The sequence below is a fragment of the Camelina sativa genome, chromosome 9 (assembly GCF_000633955.1).
Source record: "Camelina sativa cultivar DH55 chromosome 9, Cs, whole genome shotgun sequence".
Lineage (NCBI taxonomy): Eukaryota > Viridiplantae > Streptophyta > Magnoliopsida > Brassicales > Brassicaceae > Camelina > Camelina sativa.
In genome coordinates, this window is record NC_025693.1 from 15103276 (window position 1) to 15125747 (window position 22472).

Consider the following 22472-nt stretch of genomic DNA (forward strand, 5'->3'; position numbering starts at 1 on the left):
AAGGAAGATGGGTAACCATAGCTTCTTGCCACTGTAAGCGAGTCTGAGCACAACATAAAATTCTATCAAGTCTTTTAGCCACAAAGAACCGTTTTTCACAACCCCATTTCCAGGTAAACTTATTACCCTGAAACCCCATATCAATTAAAGACAACTCGTTTATCCAATCCCCAAAATCTAGTGAATCCGTGGACAACCTACCGTTCCCCCAGACCTCTCATCCAGTCTGAGGATTGTATTAAAGTCCCCTCCGATCACAACTGGACCATCAACGCCCCTCACAGTATCACTTAACGTTTCCCAGAGACCTTGTCTACGAATCGCAGATGGGACGGCATACACAACAATCCAGTTAAGAATCTTTGTACCATTCACCACTTTCGCATGAATGAACTGGTCCGTGAACTCTACGATCTCCACATCTCCTATACTAGATCTCCATAAAAGCCACAAGCCGCCACTCTGACCCACAGCGTCGACCCGAAAGGAGTTTTTGAGTCCTAACTCTTGGCATATAGGACTTTCCCTGTCTCCCTCTGCGTGCGTTTTGAACACAGCTAACATATCCACACAAAACTTCTTCAAAAGATATCGGACTGATCTTCGAAATTGGGGTTTATTCGCTCCCGGAAATTCCACAATATGCAATTCATCTTAACAATGTTAAATTCCTCCAAAATCGCCAGGGAAAACCGTTAAGCCTGACGAGTCTCTCCTCCACCTCCTGGCAATCCATCAGTCGCGGTAACACCCAGTGCAAGAGAAACCGTACCCGTGCTTGCTGCCGCATACGTCTCAACACTCCCCCGATCTCCTACCCATCCCGGCTCCTCGATTCGATCCAAGTTACTCACCAAGAAAGAACCCCCTGATCTCCCCATAATATCTTTCTCAACCCGTAATCTTTTCCCCGACGCAGAGAGCTCCACCTCTTTCTTTGCCGGACCAAACACCAGGCCTTTAGTGGGCCCTGTGACTTTCATTTGACGAGGCCCACTTGACACCACCCCTTTTTTCGATCTGGGCTTTTTCCCACTAACATCTTCCCTCGGCCCATTGTTTTTCTTCTCCCCTACAGCCCCAAAAACAATCGGCTTGCCTTGGTTAACACTCTTCCCTCTATTAACCTGATTTTGTGGATCCTCATTTTCCTTATTCGCCCCTGCAATCTCCTCCTCTGTCCGGATCTCCCCAATTTCCATATCAACCTCCAAGTTACCAAACTTGTTTGATACTGCAATAATGGCAGGATTTTTGTTCACCATCGTACTCCGGTGCGCACCACCAGCAGGTCTCACCGCACTAACCCTCGGAGAAACCGTTGTCGCCGCCTTTGTCATACTCCTCCCCCGTCTTGAGACCTCCGTAAAACCATCATCATCTGAGGATGCCTCCTTCTCGACACCAGATACAACTGTAGTCGTTGTTGGAGTCACCGCAACTTGTTGTGGTCAATTATGAATTAGATGCCCGTATAAACCACATGCAGAGCAGATATTCGCCAACCCCTCATACGAAACAAAGTACCGCGCACCATTAACTACCACTGTCCCCTTAAGCGGTTTCCGGAGATCAACTTCAACACAAATCCGTGTAAACCGGGCTCTCTCAAACAAGATCTAACCTTTGTTACTATGTGGTACCTATCAAATATTTTTTATAATATTTGATAGTTTAAAATTTGAAATCTAATGCCTTGTGAGAATAAATATAGTTTAAATGGAAGTTTACTCATTAGTTGATAGGACAAATTAATTGCCATTTAAACTAATATACATTTCAATTTTCAAAAACAAAAATAGTTTTAAAATAAATATGTTGAAGGTATTACATCAAGTATTCTCATTTAAAAATGTCACCGAAATAAAATTCTATCTTGAGATTTATCTTTCGTAACATGACTAATTAACTGACTATAAAATACATACCCTAACTACAAATTGTCCTTAAGTCTAAGTGAGATAACTCAACTCAAAATTTCTTGTTTCAATAATAATCAATATATTACAAACAATTTTATGAAAAGAAACAAAAAAAAAGTTAGAAATTCTCTTTGTGGAAAGTAAATCGGGTGGACGACTCTAGACTGAACTCTTGACAAAGTGAATTTAGCGGTCGAACAAGCGTGGGACTTCCACAATAGAACACACCTGAAATCAACCATATAAACTAAGATCATCTCAAATAAAACGTTAAAAAATAAAAATTCAAACTGAAAAAAAAAGAAAGAGTCCCAAAAAAGAAATAGAAACCTATTCCCTTATAATTTTTCTTTACCAACTATACTAAAATTTATATATCTTTATTGTTAAAGCTAGTTTAAAAACCCAAAATAGTAAGGCCAGAAATTACATGATTATAGTTTCTTTGAACATATTTCCTTATGAAATTTCTTAAATAATGCAAGAAAAAGTGCTTATTATGCAACTAGTTTAATAAAAACAGGCCAAAGGTAACACATGAAGATTCTCTAATTTCATACATGGAATGAGAATTAAACTTGAATATTTAATAAAAGACACTCAAATACATTTTGCTAGCAATGTTAAAGAATATTTTAAAATAACTAAAAGAACCAATTACCTATGCGAGAAGTTTCATGCTTGCTTGACAATGCAAAATGGGTTCGTATCTGAATCAGGTAGGAATATAGGAAATTTCTATTATTTTAAATAGCGATGAGAAATAAACTAAGGTAAATGAAATATCAAAGTGGATATAATAAAGAAAAAAAAGTTTAAACGTACTCGGCTCTCAGAGACAATATCAACACCGTTTTTGGCATGTTGAAGTTTCTGGACCATAGCGATGAGAGCAGATCTTGCATCTCCTGCTTCGTACATACTTGTTAAGTAGTTATGCATCTCTATCACGTTCTGCCAAATACATTACACACACAAAAAATATAACATAAAGATATAGATAAAAAAATATTATATGCTAAATTGCGTGACATCATTAAGCTTTCCCAAGGTATTGTAAAATCAATTGAAGACTAACATTATAGTATATATTTTTGTATATTAATAGACTATCACAAAACTAATATGAAAATACACAACATGTATAATATAAAACTCAATTCATACTTTTTAAAACTGGATATTAGAACTTACGGTTTTGTCATACACTGCAATATCATCCATAACTCCCTTGAACCATTCGAAAGAAGCTTGCTCTCTTGTCACCCAATAAAAATATGCTCTTTGTGGAAACTTCTTACCTCCACTTACACTACCTCCTCCTACACTACCTCCTCCTACGCTTGCACCTCCTATGCTTGCACCTCCTATGCTTTCACCTCCTACGCTTCCTTCATGCTTTTGCCCCTGCATTTTCCAAATTTTACACCCCTTTATACTTTGCTTCATATAGTCTTATTGTTACTTCAAGACTCACTTTGGTTAAAGATTACTTACAGATTTTGGAATTCCAGGTTTGAGATTGTTCAACATGTCTTTTAGGATACTTATAAATGGGGTCGCCCCGATCCCTAGCCCGATTAACAAAAGAATATCGTACTTCTGATAGTTTTGTGCCGGAGCCCCATACGGTCCCTTGATAAAAATTCTTGGAAATCTGGTTGTGGATAGATATGGATCGAATGATATCAGATTTCGATCATCTTATGTAAGAATATCCTCGATTTATCAAGGAGTTAAAATTCACTTACAAGACTTGTGATTCTTCAATGAGAGGATTTGCACCTCTCGCTCTTGTTTCCATTCGAACAAGATTATTTGGACTAGGTTTTGATGATTGATGAGGCTCGCATGTCTACAAGAAACAAGAAGTAACTATAAATATCAAATTTGGACTTTGATTTTGGTTATGACATGTATTGAAAGTGATAGAAACATATTTAAAAAACTAAATTAAGAAAATTACTTCTGCAAATCTGTTCCTAAGTTCAGAGGTCCAATCTCCTAATGCTCTTATGTGAACGCTCAAGTAATCATCTCCGGGTGCAGAAGTGACGGAGAATGGATGCCTAAATCACAAAAAAAAAAAATGACAATTAATATTTTCAATGATAAAAATATAATATTTATTTTGGTAAGTTATATAACTATTGTTTAGATATCCGTTTTCGAAGAAGATGTTATTACCATTCGAATTTGGAGATATCAGGGCACTTGACAAACATATACATACCACTTTTGTACTTGAACCCTTGAGGTCTTGTCATATAGAGTGCGAGAACATTGCCTGAATATACAATTGCCTAGGCAAAAACAATTTACGAGGAAAGAAAACACAATGAAATTGTTATTACATATTACACTTCATAATCTTCTGAATTAATTCATAACGTTATAAGAAGGAATATACATATACGAATCTTAAACAATTACCTTAATAATGTGGACACGATGGTTGTGTTCTTGAACTCGTGAGAAGAGCCTCTCGCCCGCGTACAAAACCATTGGCACGGCCACGTACATCCATGTCTTTATTTTTCCATACAACATAAGTATTTGTAAAAAAGTTAAGACTCTAAAGTTTACTTAATATGTTACGTTTACGTCTCTCTATATCTCTTAACATATATTCATTGTAGTATATAAACTTACCGTCTTTTGGTACCAAGGCTTCTCGATGATAAGAATGTAACCATGGATGATAAGAAGAGCATAAGCAATAACCAGCAAATGATGAGCATACCAAAACGAATTAAATCCAGCTAGACGGTTAAATGGTTTACGCAGTTTCACTATGTTCCTTCTGAAGTAATGCATAGCAAGCGTGAATGAGATACCCATAATGACGATCATTAGAACTCCTGTGACCGAAACCGGGGTCAGCATTAGACCTAAATAGGTAGGTTGCTTGACCCCCAAGAGATTTCCCGCATAGTCCGAGTACAAATCATGAGGGCAAGTGCTTAGCCTCGGGTAATTGCAAAGCAAATGTAGTGCCGTGTGGAGCAAGGAAATAACCGCTATCGCCAACGCTACTAGCTTGTGGAAATTGATGTTATCGTCAAATGGGATCAGGTGACTCAAGAAAGTTGATCTGAGGAACGTTAGGGTTCTTCTTAAAACAGGGACCAAGATCAAAGCCATGTTTAGTTTCAGTATTTCGGCTGTTCCTTTAGCGGCGCAAACGCAGCGGCCGGTGATGTTATAAAGAGGGCTTGTAGTGAACTCATTGTATTTCCACATGAAGAGGAAGATGTTTACTGCGAGCCACAATGTGACGACCCATATCTTCTTCCAGTTCTCGTACATTAGCTCTGCGGTTACTGAAACGTATTTACTAGTCGATGTTCTGTAACGTTTTGGGATCATGGCTCGCGTTAGCTGTTGCGAACTCCTCACGATCTTTTTTGAGTCGGCGTTTGATACCATTCCTGTTAATAGCACCTCGAGTTGCCACATCTGGTCGATGTAAACTAAATAAATGTCAGAGTGGACAAGGCATGCAACACAAAAAAAAACTTTTAACAAAAATTCAAAATATGCAACATAAAGATATAATGTGCATGCAACATAAAACTACTTTTGGTTTTACCATCAATATTAATTAGGTTTCAATTTCATAAAACCAAAAATTACTAATTTCTACTGTATTATCATTTTCATATAATAATAACTAAAAAGATATTGAAAACTTCACATGGTCACTCTAATATGTTGTAGATATTTATGGAAATGGAATCAAGATGAAACCTCAATGTATCCGTGTTGGTCGGGGTCGAGTTCTTCCATGATCAAAGAAGCATAAGTCGCTGCGTTCTTCTTAAGATTCACGAGCTTGTTCGCGGATGCACTCAACACTATAACCTCTTTAACCTCATCTTCTGTTAACTTCCCGTCTCCGTCCTTGTCACACCTACACCGCAACTGTTAACATTTTTTCTCTATATATTTTACAAATTAAAACCAAACATAATTAAAAAGTGGTTACATGTCGAAGAAGATCTGGAGGCGACAGTCGAGATCTTTCTTGATCATGTCTTCCCAAAAAAGCTTGAGTTGGTCCTTGTCAATCCCATTTTCTGTGTTTATTTGTCTTCTCCTACCCAATGCTTCGTATACTTCTGCCGCAAACTCCAATGAATCTCCCATTCCTAATACACATTACATAATTCTATTATATAAACATCATTTTATTTTAATTTGAAGAACAAACTTTTCAAATTGACAACAAAAAAAAAAAAAAATATAACCTTATTTTTAAAGATTACGTTTAACTACGTAAGAAGAAAAGATTAATCATAGTATTACTTAAAAGATTACATTTACGTAAGATAAAAAAGGATTAATCATAGTTTTACCAATGCAAACGCCGAATTTTTCCTTGGGAAGCCGCCCGTCAACGGCGAATTGATTAAACCGGTTCTCGATCGATCTCCATGAATCTCGTTCCCGTCCAGTGACTGTCCGATCAAGGAACCGGAGACTTTGTAGTCCTCTAGCCGCGCTAGATGTAGTTCTCTCAACTCTTTGTGGCCCTGGTTTTTTTTCTTGGGCCACAGGTAGTGGAGGCCCCAAGTTTCCACTCTTTCTCGTGCTCGGGGATCCAAGATTCCCGCTCTTTCTCCATTTCGACACGCTCATAGATCTGATCATTGATCCCACCCCGAGATTCTTAGACATATTCCTCAAGATCCCACCACCACCACCAACACCACTACCGGTACTACTCTCGGGATTATTGTTATTGGTTATGTTTTCCGGTTGTTTCACCGAACCCGCACCACTTGGATCTATCTCGACGCTCTCTAACATCCATTTCGAGGAGTCCTCGGTCCCAGCCTTTCTGTTGTTTTTCATGATGCCTTATAACTTTGTATCGTTTCCTTTTCGTCTATGATTTAAGTTTCAACGCACAAGATGATACACTCCACTTCTGCATTTTCTCTTTTCGTGTTGTTCTGCCATCTATCAAACGCTTGACCCTTAGAAATCTTTGTTTTTGGTTGATAACGAATCATGAGAGATTCTGATTTTCTCTCTTAATTCGTGTGAGTTCTTGATCTTTTTCTTCTGCGAAGTTTTCGGTATCGATAATTCTACGAGAAGAGACTAAGAATAGCCTCCTTATTGTGTGTGTCATTTGTAACATTGTCGATAGTCTATTTACATGGGAAGAGGGACACATGAAGAGTTACTAAAAATAGGAAGTTCTAAGGTAAACTTTGAGGTCAATTTACACACAAAAAAAAACCCCCCGTAAAAGAATGGAAGATGAAACGAATTAATGAATGGCCATCATTAACTAAAGAAGTAAAAATACAATTAACGAAAGGATTTCTCGAATCAGCCATGAAGTAAAGGGCGCTTGCCCACAGCCACAATTTGTAGACTTGATTTTTAGGCTACATTTAAAAATATACTAGGTAATAATCCGTGCAACAGTATGGGTGAAATTTTTGTTTGAGATATTACATTTGTAAATATATTTTTTTTAGTATAACATTTATACCATAAATTCATATTAGTTTGAATTCATCAAGTTTATGATAGTTTAAAATATTAATTATTTCACCATAAATTTTAGATTGACATGATGGCAAATCTTGATCGAATGTGAACCGAATTAGTGATCGGTTAGATTTTTATTAAAATCTTGAACTATCAAATCAGATAAAAATCACAAAAAAAAAAACTAGAATTTCATGAACCAAATGATTTAAATAATATTGTTAACCCGGTCAAACCCGTTCGCTAATCAATCCCACAACGGGTTTAAATATTTTGAGCCGCAAAATGTCTTTGCATCTGTCTCGCTTGAATTCGTGTGATCCGCAGTAACCCACATGCATTTCAATAAATCATTTTTCTAATATATAAAATATAGCTAAAACTTAAACTTAATTTATATTAGTAAAGTTGTGTGCTAAAGTTTTTAAGAATAACACATTTGTTTTTTTTTTTTTACAAACACAATGGCATATAGCTGTAAATAATAAATCCAAATGAGACTAAATAACTAAATGTGTCTCAGCTATTGGTATAATATTATTACTTTTTTCATTTTTATTGGACTGACTTTTCTAAATTTTAAGATTTCTGTAATAACACTATAACTACATATTTATATATAATGTTTAACTACATAGTTATCCAAATTAAAATATATATTTATGTCATTTCAATTGGTGATCATACGTTTTTTTGGGGCAAATATAGGTACTGTTTTTAGTAAAAGAATAAACGTTGAGCCAGTTTCAAATGATCTTCGATTCTTTCACCTTTCTTTATAAAATTATTAGAAAAGTAACATTATTTATATTTTTGAAGATATGATTTTAATATATATTTTCTTACATCTCTTAATATAGTTATATTATTATATTACAATACATAGTGAAATTAATTTAATTTTGAAAATATGTAGGCAATAATATTTATCAGTTTTTGAATAATATTTACCAATTTTAAAATTTATAGGAGAAAAATATTGTGCATATAAATAAATTGAATAGCAGCAGTGGTAGTTGACAAAGAAAAATAGCAATGGCAGTTTTATGTAATATTATGGAATATTAAGGGTAAATAATAAATTGAGTACGGAGCTCTCTGGTGACGACACGTCAACTTTTTTTAGAGAATGCTTCTCTTTTAATATATAGGGGATTGTTGGTTCACTAGGTTTAAGTTATCTCATATATGGATTTTGCTTTGTTAGCATAATTCATTTCACTATATAGATTTAAACCCTTGTGTTGAATCGTAATCTATATTTGATCCGATTAGAACTTGCTGATTTGATTCTGTGAAAAAACTATGAGCATAAGATAAAAACAAGAAAGAATGACACAAGAACACCGAAATTTTACGAGTTCAGGTTTCAATGTGGAACCCTACATCACGCCGAAGATCGACTCCGGAATCCAGTAGATCTTAGCTCAAAATTGAGCTCATACAAGTGACTGTTACAATCTCTCACCTAGGTTTAGATTACAATCACTCTCAAAATTATTTTCACAATGTCAAAATATTATCAATATACTTGATATATATTGTCATTATATGAATTACTAACTTTGAAAATTAAACTTTATATAATAATATACAACTATTAAGACATTGAGAATTCTATAGTGTAAAGTGCAAAAGTTGTTCTTAAACTAATTCAAATATCGAGATATTATGAACCATATAGATATGTAAGTTGCAACATAATTAATTTAAAATCAGAACTACAAAAATAATGATTTCTCATATTTGTATTTTCAATAGCATTATAAATATTGATGCATAAACACTAAATATTTGTGTACTTCTTCTTGAAATAATTTCATAATATATAATAAAAACATATCAATATATGTGCTTTGATTGGTGTTCTTCCAATTCATCTCATGATTTGAAACCGGTAAAGATCTATCAATCATTTTCTGAGATGTTATAGATCTCTTTATATTTTTCTTCAATTTTTTACCCAAATAACCTCGTCTAAAATGGATTAACCGTTCTATTCTTTATCTTTCATTTGTAAATTACCAAAATATCTCTCAAATCCACTCTTTTGAAAGAAATGATGGTGATGAAAAATCGCGTGGAGTGATGTAGGAAAAACATGAATGTTAATATATGCTCGCTCTAATAATTAATATTGTTGGAAAATAAATGAAATTTCTATAAATAATCTATTTGATATCTATAAATTATTTTCTTATGTATAAAAAAAGATTATATCATGAAATAGTTAATTACAGAAAATAAATAATTATTGTGACAAATGTTATGATATCTAATAAAATTTACTAAAAACAATAAGTTGAGGATAATGATAGAAGAGATTTTCAATAACTATGTTATGTAGTCAAAGTAATTTGACGATATAAGTAAGATACCACACATGTGATTAACATAAATGATATTCATGACTTTACTTATGTGGATGAATGTAAAAAACATCGTATTTTTCAAAAACAAAGCAATGAAGGATGTATTAAACATGTTTGACAGATTAATAGATAATTTTTGTTTTTTTTTAAAATAGTAAATCTGTGAGACATAAAATAAGCAAGAACAAATTGTTACATTAAATTTTACTTTTAATATCCAAAATTTAGAAATGTATTTTCATATGGTAGATACAAAATATAATCTCTAAATATTTAATATTTTCTTAGTAAAGCATTGAATTTAAATGTATATCATATATGTAGTAATTAATTTTTTTGTCAACAACATGCATTATTTGCGTCGCACCGGTATTGCAACAGATACATCAACAAAAACCATTTGGCTACATTTTGAATTTTAGTAACATTTTTTCACAAGAAGGTTGGCTAGGGATTTCTTGTAAATAGTAGTTCATTTAGATCAAAGATATTTAATGAATAAAAATTGTTTGAATGATTTCTAATAATAAATCAGGATATATAATCAAAATTTTGTATTAAGATACATAAATTAACCATATTATTATGAAACTAATTATTAATTGAAAAGAGATATGTATAATAAATTGAATCAATACATTTACACATTCGATTATGTTATAAGTGAACTAACATATTGCTACACATATTAAAAGCAAACTAAAGAGTAAAGATCCATATACTGAAAATACAACCTATGATGAGTATATATATTATATGATAAGTAATTGCATAATGTTAATATATATATTTTTTAATTAAAAAAGTTACAACAATAGAACAAAATATGTATAACATTCAATTATGTTACTTATAGTAAAAAAATACAAAAATAATTCAGAATCTGAATACTAAAACAATATATAGACACAATAAATTAAAGTTTTCTCCCGCAATATACCACGGCCAATCCTAGTTATAAGTGATGTTAATATTCTTCATAAGCTTCTTCTCACACTTACAAATATGGAGAAAGACAAAGAAAAATCAAAATATGGTCAACAGTTCAAAATATTGAGAAACTAGAATTAGACATGTGCTCTAGCACAGATCACTACAAAATAAACATAGCAGTTTCCGACGGACAAATCAGTCGGAAAATTGTCGGAAACAAGCATTTCCAACCATTAACCAACGACAGTAAATCAGTCGGAAATCGCTGGTCGGAAATATATTTGGTTGGAAATCCGTCAGAAATTTCCAACCGAAAAGGTGGTCGGAAATTCGTTGGTAATAAACGGTCAGAAATTTGTCAGAAATATTTGACTGATTACCGACAATTTTCCAACCGAAATATTTTCCAACCAAAAGTATTAAAACGTATGGATGCTAATAATTGATATTTAGAATTTTTATATCAAATTAAAATTAGAATGGCTAAATAAATAAGTTAAATTGTCAATTAAAACCAGAAAAATAGTTTTGAAATCTCAACAAAAGAAATTAAAATAATACACTTAGTTAAATTAAAACATTAATCTACTCTTGAGTTTCATCTTCATCTTCTTCTTGGATCTACTTTACTCTTTTCCTTTTTCTTCAATGGAGTTTCACACATGGTCTCTACCTTGAATTCTCCATGTTTTGACTTCATGACCAAATCTGCATAAAAGAGAAAGAGCACTTAAAATCACAAAAGAGAGTACATGACCAAAGAATCTAATTCTTGATTCTATAAAAAAAAAAAACTAAACCATAGATCTGGAAAAAAAAATCCAGTTCATTTTGAAACCCTAATTTTGATTTTAAAATCAAAGTTTCTAATTTGGATTCTCTGAGTAGAACATCAAAATAAATGAAACTGAAAACCCTAATTAAACTGGTGTTCTTATAAAATCAACAAAATTGAAATCAATTCAAAGAATCTAAATATTTAAACATCTATGATGGAAGAAAAAATAACCTAAGCTTGCTTGGATCTGGAAGACTTGTCTTCCTTCACTTCAGTACCATCAATTGATTCATCTGCTTTGAAAGATTTTGGTTAGAAAAAAAAAAGATTTTGGCCAGAATAGATGAAGAACATAGAGATAGAGTAAAGAAGATAAAAAATGAAAATATAGAGAGGATGAGGGTTGCCTTTAATTAGGGTTGTTAGAATAATTTTGGTTGGAAAACGGTTAGTAAAAACCGACGGATATATTTGTTGGAGATTTCGTCGGAAATTACTGACCGATTTCCAATCGTTTTGAAAGGTCGGAAATTAATGACCAATTCTCGACCAAAAATTAAAAGCAGTTGGAAAATTGGTCGGAAAACAGTCGGTAAATACTGACGGATATATCAGTCGGAATGTTTGTTGGAATTTACCGACCGATTTCCAATCATTTAAAAAGGTTGGAAATTACCGACCGATTTACAACCGAATTTTATATCCGTCAATTAACGGTTGGAAATTGGTCGAAAAATTTACTGACTAATAAATCGGTCAGAAATTTGGTCGGAATCAACAATGTTTTCTTGTAGTGGATTGAAATCTCTTTTATTTATTTTGTAATTTTTATTCAAAATTCCATATATATGATTGTTTTATTCGTTAATTTTTTTTTCCGATAAAATACTATGCCATGAAATCATATAATAAATCTGATTTATGGAAAGAACATCTATTTTGTAAGATCTGTTCTAGTAGATCTAAATTTTGACCCGTGTTACACCGCAAGTTAAGTTATTTGATAAAAAAGAAAATAAATTTTTGTTTGTTAACTTTATTTGATTTGCTTTGTGTTTAAAATTATATATTGTATTTTGATTGCTAATTCTATGACTTAACCTACAATATACCATATATTATTTTTTTTTGTTATAGTACTAATTTAATCAACTTAATTATATATGTCTATTAATCTAATTTCATATTGATGACAAAATAATGAAATGATTTTTTACCCGTGTAGCACTGTAACATCCTGAACCCAATTTTGGGTGGGTATTGATACCAAGGAGGGTGTCGGTCGACACCACTAAATTGGTGGTTGTTCTGTTTGTTTCAAAATCGATCGGTTTAGCTTGGTTTGGGTTTGGGAAACCCTAAGTCTCGTTTTATAGGAGCACGAGCAGCCTCTCTTTGGGGGGGGGGGGNTGGGGGGGGGGGGTGTTTGTCGCTGCAAAGATAGAAAGAGAAAGAGAAAGAGAGATGATGAGTTGATCCTAAGAGAAAAGGGAGCCTGGAGGAGGGTTAGGAGAAGGAGAAGGGAGACCCAACATCTGTATGTGTATGGGAGAGGATGTGATTACTTGGTGGTGGATTAGGAAAGTCAAGGAAGCTTTCTCCTAGCTGTTATCCAGATAAATTGTGTTGTTTTAGTGTTAGATCGATTAGAGAATCGATGGTTGTGGCATATTAGAGTCTTACGGCAAGAAAGAGCTTGAAGGGAGGCTCGGATCGTGATTTATGGGTTGGTGTCAGTCGACACCAATACCTGCAGATGGACTGCGCGAACTGGTCTGAGATGGCTACTTTGGGGCAATGTTTGGAGAATGAAACGGAGTCCGATTTGGCTGAAATTTGGTGGGGAGCTTCGTGGGGCTACAGGCTTCATATCCAACGGTGGATTTGTGGACTGGACGGTTGGTTTATGTTTTAATCAAGTGTTTACATTGTGGTCTGGCATAGATGGTTTTGTGGTAAGTTTGGAGTGTCGAGCGACACCAAGGTGGTGTCGGTCGACACAAGCATGTTGTTGTGTGTTTGGATCCTAGGAGGACAGCTGGAGTTAGGTTTGGATGAGAGGAAATCGACAGAAGTGATGTTGTGAGCGTCGGTGTGTGTGGTGCTTCGCAAGTGGTGCGATGGGTGACGTTCGACACCAGGTGGAGGTGTCGTTCGCCACTAGAGAAATTGATAGTAAATTGGAGTATTCGTGGGAAAGTGCTGTCTGTGGCTGGACAAAATCAAATATTCCAGCCCACCTCTCTTGTTACTCGGTCGCTAGGGATGGTTGGTTGTGCGACACAGTAACTAGATGAGGTGGGGTTTAGTGTATTTGTGCAAATTTTTGCAAGGAGCGATTTTTACGCCGGTTGTCTCGTCGGAATTATGGAGTTCCAGTGAGATCGTTTCCCGTGGATCCTGTGCGAGGACTGAAAATCCGGATGCGGTCGTTTCAAGCACCAAATTAATGACATTGTAAATTTCTATTAATATCTACTCAAACACGTCCTGCCATATAACCCATCGAGTGATATTTTAACTCGTTGTACATCGCAAAAGGAAAAAAAAGTAAAAAACTTTGTAAAAGTCTAAATATATTATTAAAATTTAAAATATTTTAATAAAGCTTATATTTTTTTGGAAATTGCAAATACTTATAATCGAGACGATTAGAAATTGAAAACTTTAAAACATACACCAATTTGTATTTGTATTTGCCTTTAAAACAAACACAAATTTTACATATATTTGTAATTTTTTCCTTTAAAATATATTATAGCAAACGTATTTCTATTGGCACATATTGTATCTAAGTAAAATAAACACAATTTTTCAATTATTACAAAATTAGTTAATTCATAAGTTCTCTACTGTTCTCAAACACATTTTCAAAAATATTTCTAATTACCAATTTTTTATTTAATTTGAAATAAATAATATATATATCTTATTATATAAAGTTGGGTTCTGAAAGTTAGCCATTAACAAGATTTTGACATGTGCCAAGTTATCAATCTCAGATTTTGACATGTGTAAAAGTTAATATTTAATAGGAGAAATTTGACTACAATAAAAAAAATAATTTGTTTTAAAAAATTTAATAAAGTAAAAAGATAATGAGAATTTGTTAAAAATACACTTTTTGATATACCCTTTTTCAAAAATACCCTTTTTTGGCCATTTTTATTTTTGTCCTCCTTTAATTTTTAGTGACCATTTTACACATAGATAAAAAATATTTTATTTAATAAGAAGACAAACAAAATTTTCCCGCCAAAAAAAATTCTGACATATTATCCCGCTAATTTTTAAAAGTTTTCGACAAAAGAAAATACAAGGTTTTTAAAAGGTTTTATAAGGTAGAAATCTTATAAAATCCTTATAAACACATTATAAACGCTTAGATTTTTAAAAGAGTTTTAAAAGGTTTTAAAAGGATTTTAAAAGGTTTTAAAAGGATTTTAAAAGGTTTTAAAAGGATTTTAAAAGGTTTTTTAAACACCTTGTAAACGCTTTTACATGGTTTTTATAAGATTTTAAAAGGTTTTCAAAATGTTTTTAAAAGGTTTTTAAACACCTTGTAAACGCTTTTACAAGGTTTTATAAAGTTTTCAAAAGGGTTTAAAACACCTTGTAAATGCTTTTACAAGATTTTTAAAAGCATTTACAAGATTTTTTTAAAAAATTTAAACGCTTTTACAAGGTTTTTAAAAACGTTTACAATGTTTTTATAAGGTATAAATTTCGAAAATTTTGGCGGAAAATTTTTTTGATTTTGGCGGGGATAATTTGGTTATTTTGTATTTAAAGAGGAATAGTTTTAAAAATGGTCAACATGGAGGGATATTTTTGAAAAGGGACATGGAAAAGGGGGTATTTTTTAGAATGCCCCTTTTAATTTTAAGTTATTAATTGTACAAAAAAAAATAAAAAAAAAGGATTACGGAAAATATACAGTTAATTATTAATTCTATAATTTTGTAAATACTCACTTTTATATAAACATAGATCATCTCATATTTAAATAATTTATTCAAAAATACTGCTTTCAACTTTGTTTAATTGGAAATTTTTTTTTGATGGGAAGGTAATTTTTTCTTATTCTTTTAAACCAAAATTTTTGCCTACTTTCTCATTTTTCAGTTGGGAATAGATAAGATTAATTTGTTGACCCAAAAAAAAGATTAATATATGCGTCTTCTTTTCCTAATACTGTATTTTAAAATTTATTGTAATATTTTTAGATTTTTTTTATTTAGTTTATTTTTTCATCTTTGAATTATTTGAGATTCATATATTACCGTGCTTATAATATTTTATTCTATCTTTAGTTATGTCAAATTAATTTTCTTCTAATTTCTCAACCTTAATTAGTTGGTCATAAACCCTTATTTTTTGGCAAACATGGATGGGTCCACGGGCTGGGGATAGATGTAGAGCTCACTTAGAAAGATGGGCCCACGGAATAAGAGTGGACATAGGCTCACTAAGCAATGTGGCGGTTGAAGCGTTACAGAGACAGAACTACATCATGGTGTGTCAAAGAATGTTTCCATGAATACATTGGGATATTTAATATTAGTTATTAGCAAAAGATTTTGTGACGTTAGAAAAAGGTTTTTACTTTTATTGGTTGTCGGAGCAAGCCATTTTAAGATAGCAAAAATACATGAACATGTTCTCTCTATACGAGAAGAGGGTAGAGCCGAGGTTCTCTCTATAGTAGAAAATGTTGCACACAAGGTTATCTCCCCAAAGGAGGAAAATGGAAGAGGTTAGACGCAAGGTTATCTCTCCAAGGGAGGAAGGCGGAGCTAAGGTTCTCTCCATAGGGGAGGAGGTTAGACGCAAAGTTCTCTCCATAAGAAATGAGGCAGAGCCGAGATTTTCTACATGGTGGTCATACATTATTTTGATGGTACATCATTTATTAGTATATTATGTAATATATTTTTTATTCAAAATATTTTTTGAACCAACAATTTTTGTAATTAAAAAACTATGCAGAAGTGAAAGTAAAATAGTTGGCTTAATGTGTTCATATATATATTTTCTAGGTGGTGATAAAGAATATATTTTTAACATAGAATATATTTAGAATTGTAAAAATATACTTTTAAGAGTAACATACATCAAATATTTGTAAATAGATATAAATCAATGTATTATAACAGAAATAAAAATTTAATATATTTTTGTTAAATTTAATTTAATTTATAAAACTTTAAATCTGCATATCGGGCGGGTCCTCATCTAGTATATTTATATAGAGACATTTAGCAAATAAATCATGGAGTTGGAACCTATTTACAAGCATGCCATCAGCATTAATTATTAATTTGTTTTTCATTTAATTAATTAATATTAAGTTTCGATTTTTGGAAACAAGATTTCTTATCCTAATAAAATTTCCAAAACAATCGGAATCACTCCTTTTAACATTAAGTATTAAGTTTATAATTCATTTAATTATATTAAGTTTCCAATTTTACAAAACAATATTTTTTCCATACAAACATTTCCTAAACAATCGGCCTTATCAATAAACGAATTGATTTTCAATCTTGGAGGAGGATCCGTGGCCAAGATTTTCGATCTCAACGCATTGATATATCATATCCCAAGAATATTCCAAAAATAAAACAGATTACACCTCATTTCTCCCCAATTAGTTGTTTAATCGAATATTTTTTTTGTGCACAAGTTTGTTTAGTCGACCTAAATGATTAGTATATAAATACTCTACACCTAAACTCTGATTATACATCAGCAATCACAATTACACAAAGCTTACCAGAAAACTTAAACACTCTTTGTGTCTAGATATACCAAAAATCAAAACTTAATAATAATGTCTCCTATTTTTTCATCAGAAAACTTAAACACTCTTTCGTAGACGAATCATGTCAAATAAGGATGATGAAATCGATTGACTAAACATCAAGATGGGCCGAGATGTCGCAATGGACGGAATGAAACAAAGACGAAGAAGATGATAGATTTGTTTTGTCAGATAAAAAAATATAATTTATTTTATAGATTAACTATACGTATTCCTTCTATAAATCACTACTTATTTAGTTATATGTTATACTATGATATAAAACAATAAACCTCAAACAAACTACTTTCTAATTTCTATACTAACTAATATATCTATATTTGTAAGGTTGTACATTTTTAAAAATACAAATTAAACGTTAGTTATATGTATAGTTAATCTATAAAACAAATTATTATTTTTTATAAAGAAGATAGCCCCGCGGTGTACAGCTGGTAAATATCTAGTATATATATAAGCATGATAATATATGAATATTAGCTAGGCTATTCAAATAACCATTCTAAAAGTACTACAACTAAACTAGAAATATGACCCAAAAAAAGCAGGAAAAGACATATATTGATCTCACAAATCCTCTAAATATTAATAGAGATATTTTTGCTGATGTGGCAAGCCCACAATTTTTCTCATCTGTTAACTTTCTCTTTTATTGAAAAAAAAAAATCTACTATCACATTTGTCAAAACATATTTTCCTTATCTTCATCCTTTATAAACAACTCACCAAACACACATTTTATCTTAATATAAAGAACTTCCAAATTTAGTTTATTTATTTGTTTCTAATTTCTCTATTACCATATATTATATTTTTGAAATTCCTATATATTCAATGCTTTGATTTCTTACATGCACTTTGAATTTGAATACCAAACATCTTCTATTTATAAAAATTGAGTCATTTGGAAATATTTGAAATAAAAATAGTTATAAAATTAAATAGCCTAACCAAAACCGAAAACAGAAATTTAAAATTAATATAATTGATTAAAAATAAAATAGAAAATTATAACAATATGGAAACCTAATTTAAGTATAACATAATATTAATCGGAAAATGATATTGATGTTTTCTTTTGGACAAAATGGAAAATAATATTATATAGTAATATTATTATAGTTTAAATTAGTTCATGACACTTGACAAAATTTCTGATAGATAAAATATGACACATGTCATAATGTTAATAATATTTGGAAACTAATCACTAGTTTGGAGTATAGTATATTATTATATAAGTTAATAACATTTGTCAAATACTAGTTTATTAGTATTAGTTATTAATTTTAAGTTGACCAGAAAAAAAAACAAAAAAAAACAAAACAAAACAGAAGTAAAGTTCAAAGTCTAAACGACGCCGTAAAGACGGGAAAAATATCACAAAAGGCTGGATCGTCTTTCTTCTCGTGTCGACTCGCTCTGAGTCGACTCGTTTTACAAACTCGGTCCGTCTCTTCCACTCTCTTTCCCAACCACTTTTTTTTTTTTCCTTTTTTTTGGTGTTTGTTGCAATTTCACCGTCTTCTTCGTCCTAGTATGCCCTAAGTCTCTGTGGCTTTACCCTTTTTCGTCTTTTCACATAACCCTCACTAATCTGACGGCTCTGCTTTCTTCCACGTCAGCTTCGTCTTCTTCAACCCTCTCTCTCTCTCTCTCCGTCACCGTCTTCTCCTCCTTCCTTTAGTTTATCGCGTTATTTATACGGTTTCGCTTCTAGGGTTTCCTCCAGATTCATCTCCCCCTTTTCGTTTTTGTCTTTTTCTCCTCTCCTCGAGAACTTGTCTCAATTTTGCTGAAGCAGAGACCTTCAAGCTCCAATTTTGTTCAATTCCGGAGACAATTTGAGGTATTTTGATTATAGTTCATCGAAATCTTTAATTTTGATTGAATTGGTACTGTAAAGTTTTTGTTTTTTCTTGTTCGATTACTAAGTGTTTTTGTGTGTGTGTGTTCTGGGTTTGTGTTTAGGGTTAAGAGAATCATACTCTTGATTTGAAGGTTGAGTGGGGATTTGGGGGTTTTTTATATGAGGGGATGGCGATCGAGAAGAGTAACGTCAAGCTTTCGAGGTTTGATCTAGAGTACTCTCATGGTGGTAGTGGTGAATCTATGTCAAGTTACGAAGAACAACTACGTAAACACTCAGTGGCTAATAATAATAATAATAATAATAATGTTGATTCTGAGGATGAAGATGATGATTTCGATGAAGATGATTCAGGAGCAGGCTCTGATGATTTTGATTTGCTTGAATTAGCGGAAACTGGTGCTGAGTTTTGTCAAGTTGGGAACGTTACTTGTAATATTCCTTTTGAGTTGTATGATCTCCCTTCTTTGGAAGGTATACTCTCTGTTGATGTTTGGAATGAGTGTCTCACTGATGAAGAGAGGTTTAGTCTCTCCAGTTATCTCCCTGATATTGATCAGCTCACGTTTATGCGTACTTTGAAAGAGCTTTTCGGGGGTCGTAATTTCCACTTTGGCAGTCCTGTTAAGAAACTGTTTGATATGTTGAAAGGTGGGCAGTGTGAACCGAGGAATGCGCTTTATCTCGAGGGGCGTAGTTTGTTTCTACGAAGCAAACATTATCATACTTTGAGGAAGTATCATAATGACATGGTGGTGAATCTTTGTCAGACTAGGGATGCTTGGGTAAGTTGTAAAGAGTACAGTATTGACGAGAAGCTCCGTGTCCTGAATATTCTAAAGAGCCAAAAGACTCTGATGCGTGAGAAAAAAGATGACTTTAAGGAGGATTCATCAGAGAAAGAAGAGCCTTTCGATGGGCCTTGGAGCAGAAAGGGAAAAGATAGGAAGGCTACTCAAAAGAAATTGTCTCGTCATTCTGGTTATGGTGTTGATACAGGTTTGGAATTTCCTAGCCGGCGGCAGCTGACGGCTGTAGAACAGGACAGATATGGAAAACCAAAGTCGAAACTGAAGTTTCCGTTTGCTAAATCATCTGTTGGACCATATGCTTCAGGTTATAATGGTTTAAGTACGAATTCTGCGTACAACCCCTCTTCTCTTGCTAGACTTAGGTATGGTTCAGGTTTGGTTCTTGGATCAGAAGATAATATTGACGATGATGATCAGGATCCACTCTTTGGAATGGGCTCTCACCGAAACCGGGATATTGTTGCCAGAGGGAAATCTGGATACTCAAGGCCTGGAAAGAAACACAGATTTTCAAGAGACGGAGAACCAATTTCTGAACATTTTATGGGTCAACCATATTCATCAAGGCATCCCCACAGCAACTACGCAAAATCGAGTAAATATGCAAATGTTAGTCAGCCTCGTGCATTTGCTGACCAGATGAAGCCTGTGAAAGGTAGTCTAGCGGACCTTCGTGGTGACTTATATCGGCATGGGAAGGATTATGGAGATGGCTATTCTGATCCCAGATATATATCTGATGACTTGAATGGTAGAAGCAAAAAATTGAAGTTTGAGAGGGGCTCACCTGATACTAGTTTGAGATCTTATAGAGCTTCTATGCAACAAATGAACGAGAGATTCTTAAATTCTGATTTTGGTGAGAACCAAGTGCAGGAAAAGATTAGGGTGAATGTGGTACCAAATCCGAGGTCTGGTATTGTGGCATTCAGAGATAACAGAATGCTCATGGAAAATGATGATACAGAGTCAGATTCATCCCTTGGTTATGATGATGAGGAGAGAAATCGCTTTATGCGGAAGAAATCATCCGTCTCAGTAGATAGGCTGAATAATTCTCATTTTCCAATACTCAAATCCAGGCAATATAATAAAAAGAGCAAATCCAGGAAGAATGATATGCAGGATAATCAATTGCTTGATGAACGGGGTGCTTACTTGAAATACTTAGGTGCACCTGGAGAACAAATCTATGTTCCAGGGACAGAGAAGCACTCCTTCAAGGCAAAACAGAAGGGTAAGATGCGTGACAGGAGTCCCTTAAATCACTTTTCCTCTCGAGATTTTGAAGATGGCCCGGTCACTAGCTTGAGTGAGTTGAAGGACAGAAACAACAGGAAGGAGTTTTTCAGGGCAAACAAGAATAGTCAGACAAGAGAGCAAATGATTGATAGACAACTGTTTCAGAGACCATCTGCAAAACCAAATTTGTCTGGGAGAAAAAGAGGCTTTGATGAAGATGACGAATCACTTGAGATGAGAACATTGGTTGATGATAGTGCTCTGGGTCTACTTAGTAGGAAATATGAGGTTTCTGAGGGTGACGGTAACAGTGGTGATGAACACTTAGATGCCAGGTTGTTGGTTTCTTGCAGTGCCGTGTCGAAAAAGAGGAAGACCAGAGAGTCTCTGATGGACATGGAGAGGAGGGAGGAGAATGGTGATCTGCAGCTATATTCCGACATTCCGGTTGATGATGTAATTGTCTCAAAGAGAAAGGGAAAGAAGAAAATGGAGGTTGATACTGGTGATTTGGAAATCGGTGACATACCAAAAGCCGGGATGGGAGTAATTGAAGTAGAGGTGGAAACCAAGCCGCAGAAGAAACCATTTGTGTTGATCACACCAACAGTTCACACTGGCTTCTCTTTCTCTATTGTACATCTTCTATCGGCAGTGCGTATGGCAATGACAAGTTTGCGTCCTGAAGATTCATTAGATATTAGCAAACCTATGGCAGTGGAGAACGCAGAACATGAAACTGGAGGAAATAATGGTGCTCCCGTGCCCAAGGAGACAGAGGATAACAAGTCGCCACAGCAAGGAAATGGAAACTTGCCATCCCTCACTATCCAGGAGATTGTTAGCTGTGTGAAGTCAAACCCGGGAGATCCCTGTATCCTTGAAACGCAAGAACCACTTCAGGATTTGATTAGAGGGGTTCTGAAAATCTTCTCCTCGAAAACTNTAAATCACTTTTCCTCTCGAGATTTTGAAGATGGCCCGGTCACTAGCTTAAGTGAGTTCAAGGACAGAAACAACAGGAAGGAGTTTTTCAGGGCAAACAAGAATAGTCAGACAAGAGAGCAAATGATTGATAGACAACTGTTTCAGAGACCATCTGCAAAACCAAATTTGTCTGGGAGAAAAAGAGGCTTTGATGAAGATGACGAATCACTTGAGATGAGAACATTGGTTGATGATAGTGCTCTGGGTCTACTTAGTAGGAAATA

General features: G+C 33.6%; 2 protein-coding genes across 2 annotated transcripts in view; one reads left to right on the plus strand and one right to left on the minus strand.

Moving 5' to 3' along the window:
- Positions 2041-7035, minus strand: LOC104711037 (putative respiratory burst oxidase homolog protein J). Its single transcript, XM_010427706.1, has 13 exons — positions 6281-7035; positions 5911-6073; positions 5673-5835; positions 4575-5381; positions 4356-4451; positions 4110-4225; positions 3889-3991; positions 3674-3777; positions 3420-3579; positions 3117-3329; positions 2748-2876; positions 2584-2632; positions 2041-2150 (listed from the first exon to the last, which is right to left on the minus strand). Exons 1-13 carry the CDS (start codon positions 6777-6779, stop codon positions 2041-2043), a joined length of 2712 nt encoding a protein of 903 aa, XP_010426008.1. The 5' UTR covers positions 6780-7035.
- Positions 18726-22472, plus strand: part of LOC104711038 — a 5600-nt gene continuing 1853 nt past the window's right edge. Inside the window, exons 1-2 of the mRNA XM_010427707.2 lie at positions 18726-19186; positions 19309-22470. Of these exons, the coding sequence (XP_010426009.1) occupies positions 19375-22470 (3096 nt within the window). The 5' untranslated portion in view covers positions 18726-19186; positions 19309-19374. The remainder of the gene's footprint in view (positions 19187-19308; positions 22471-22472) is intronic.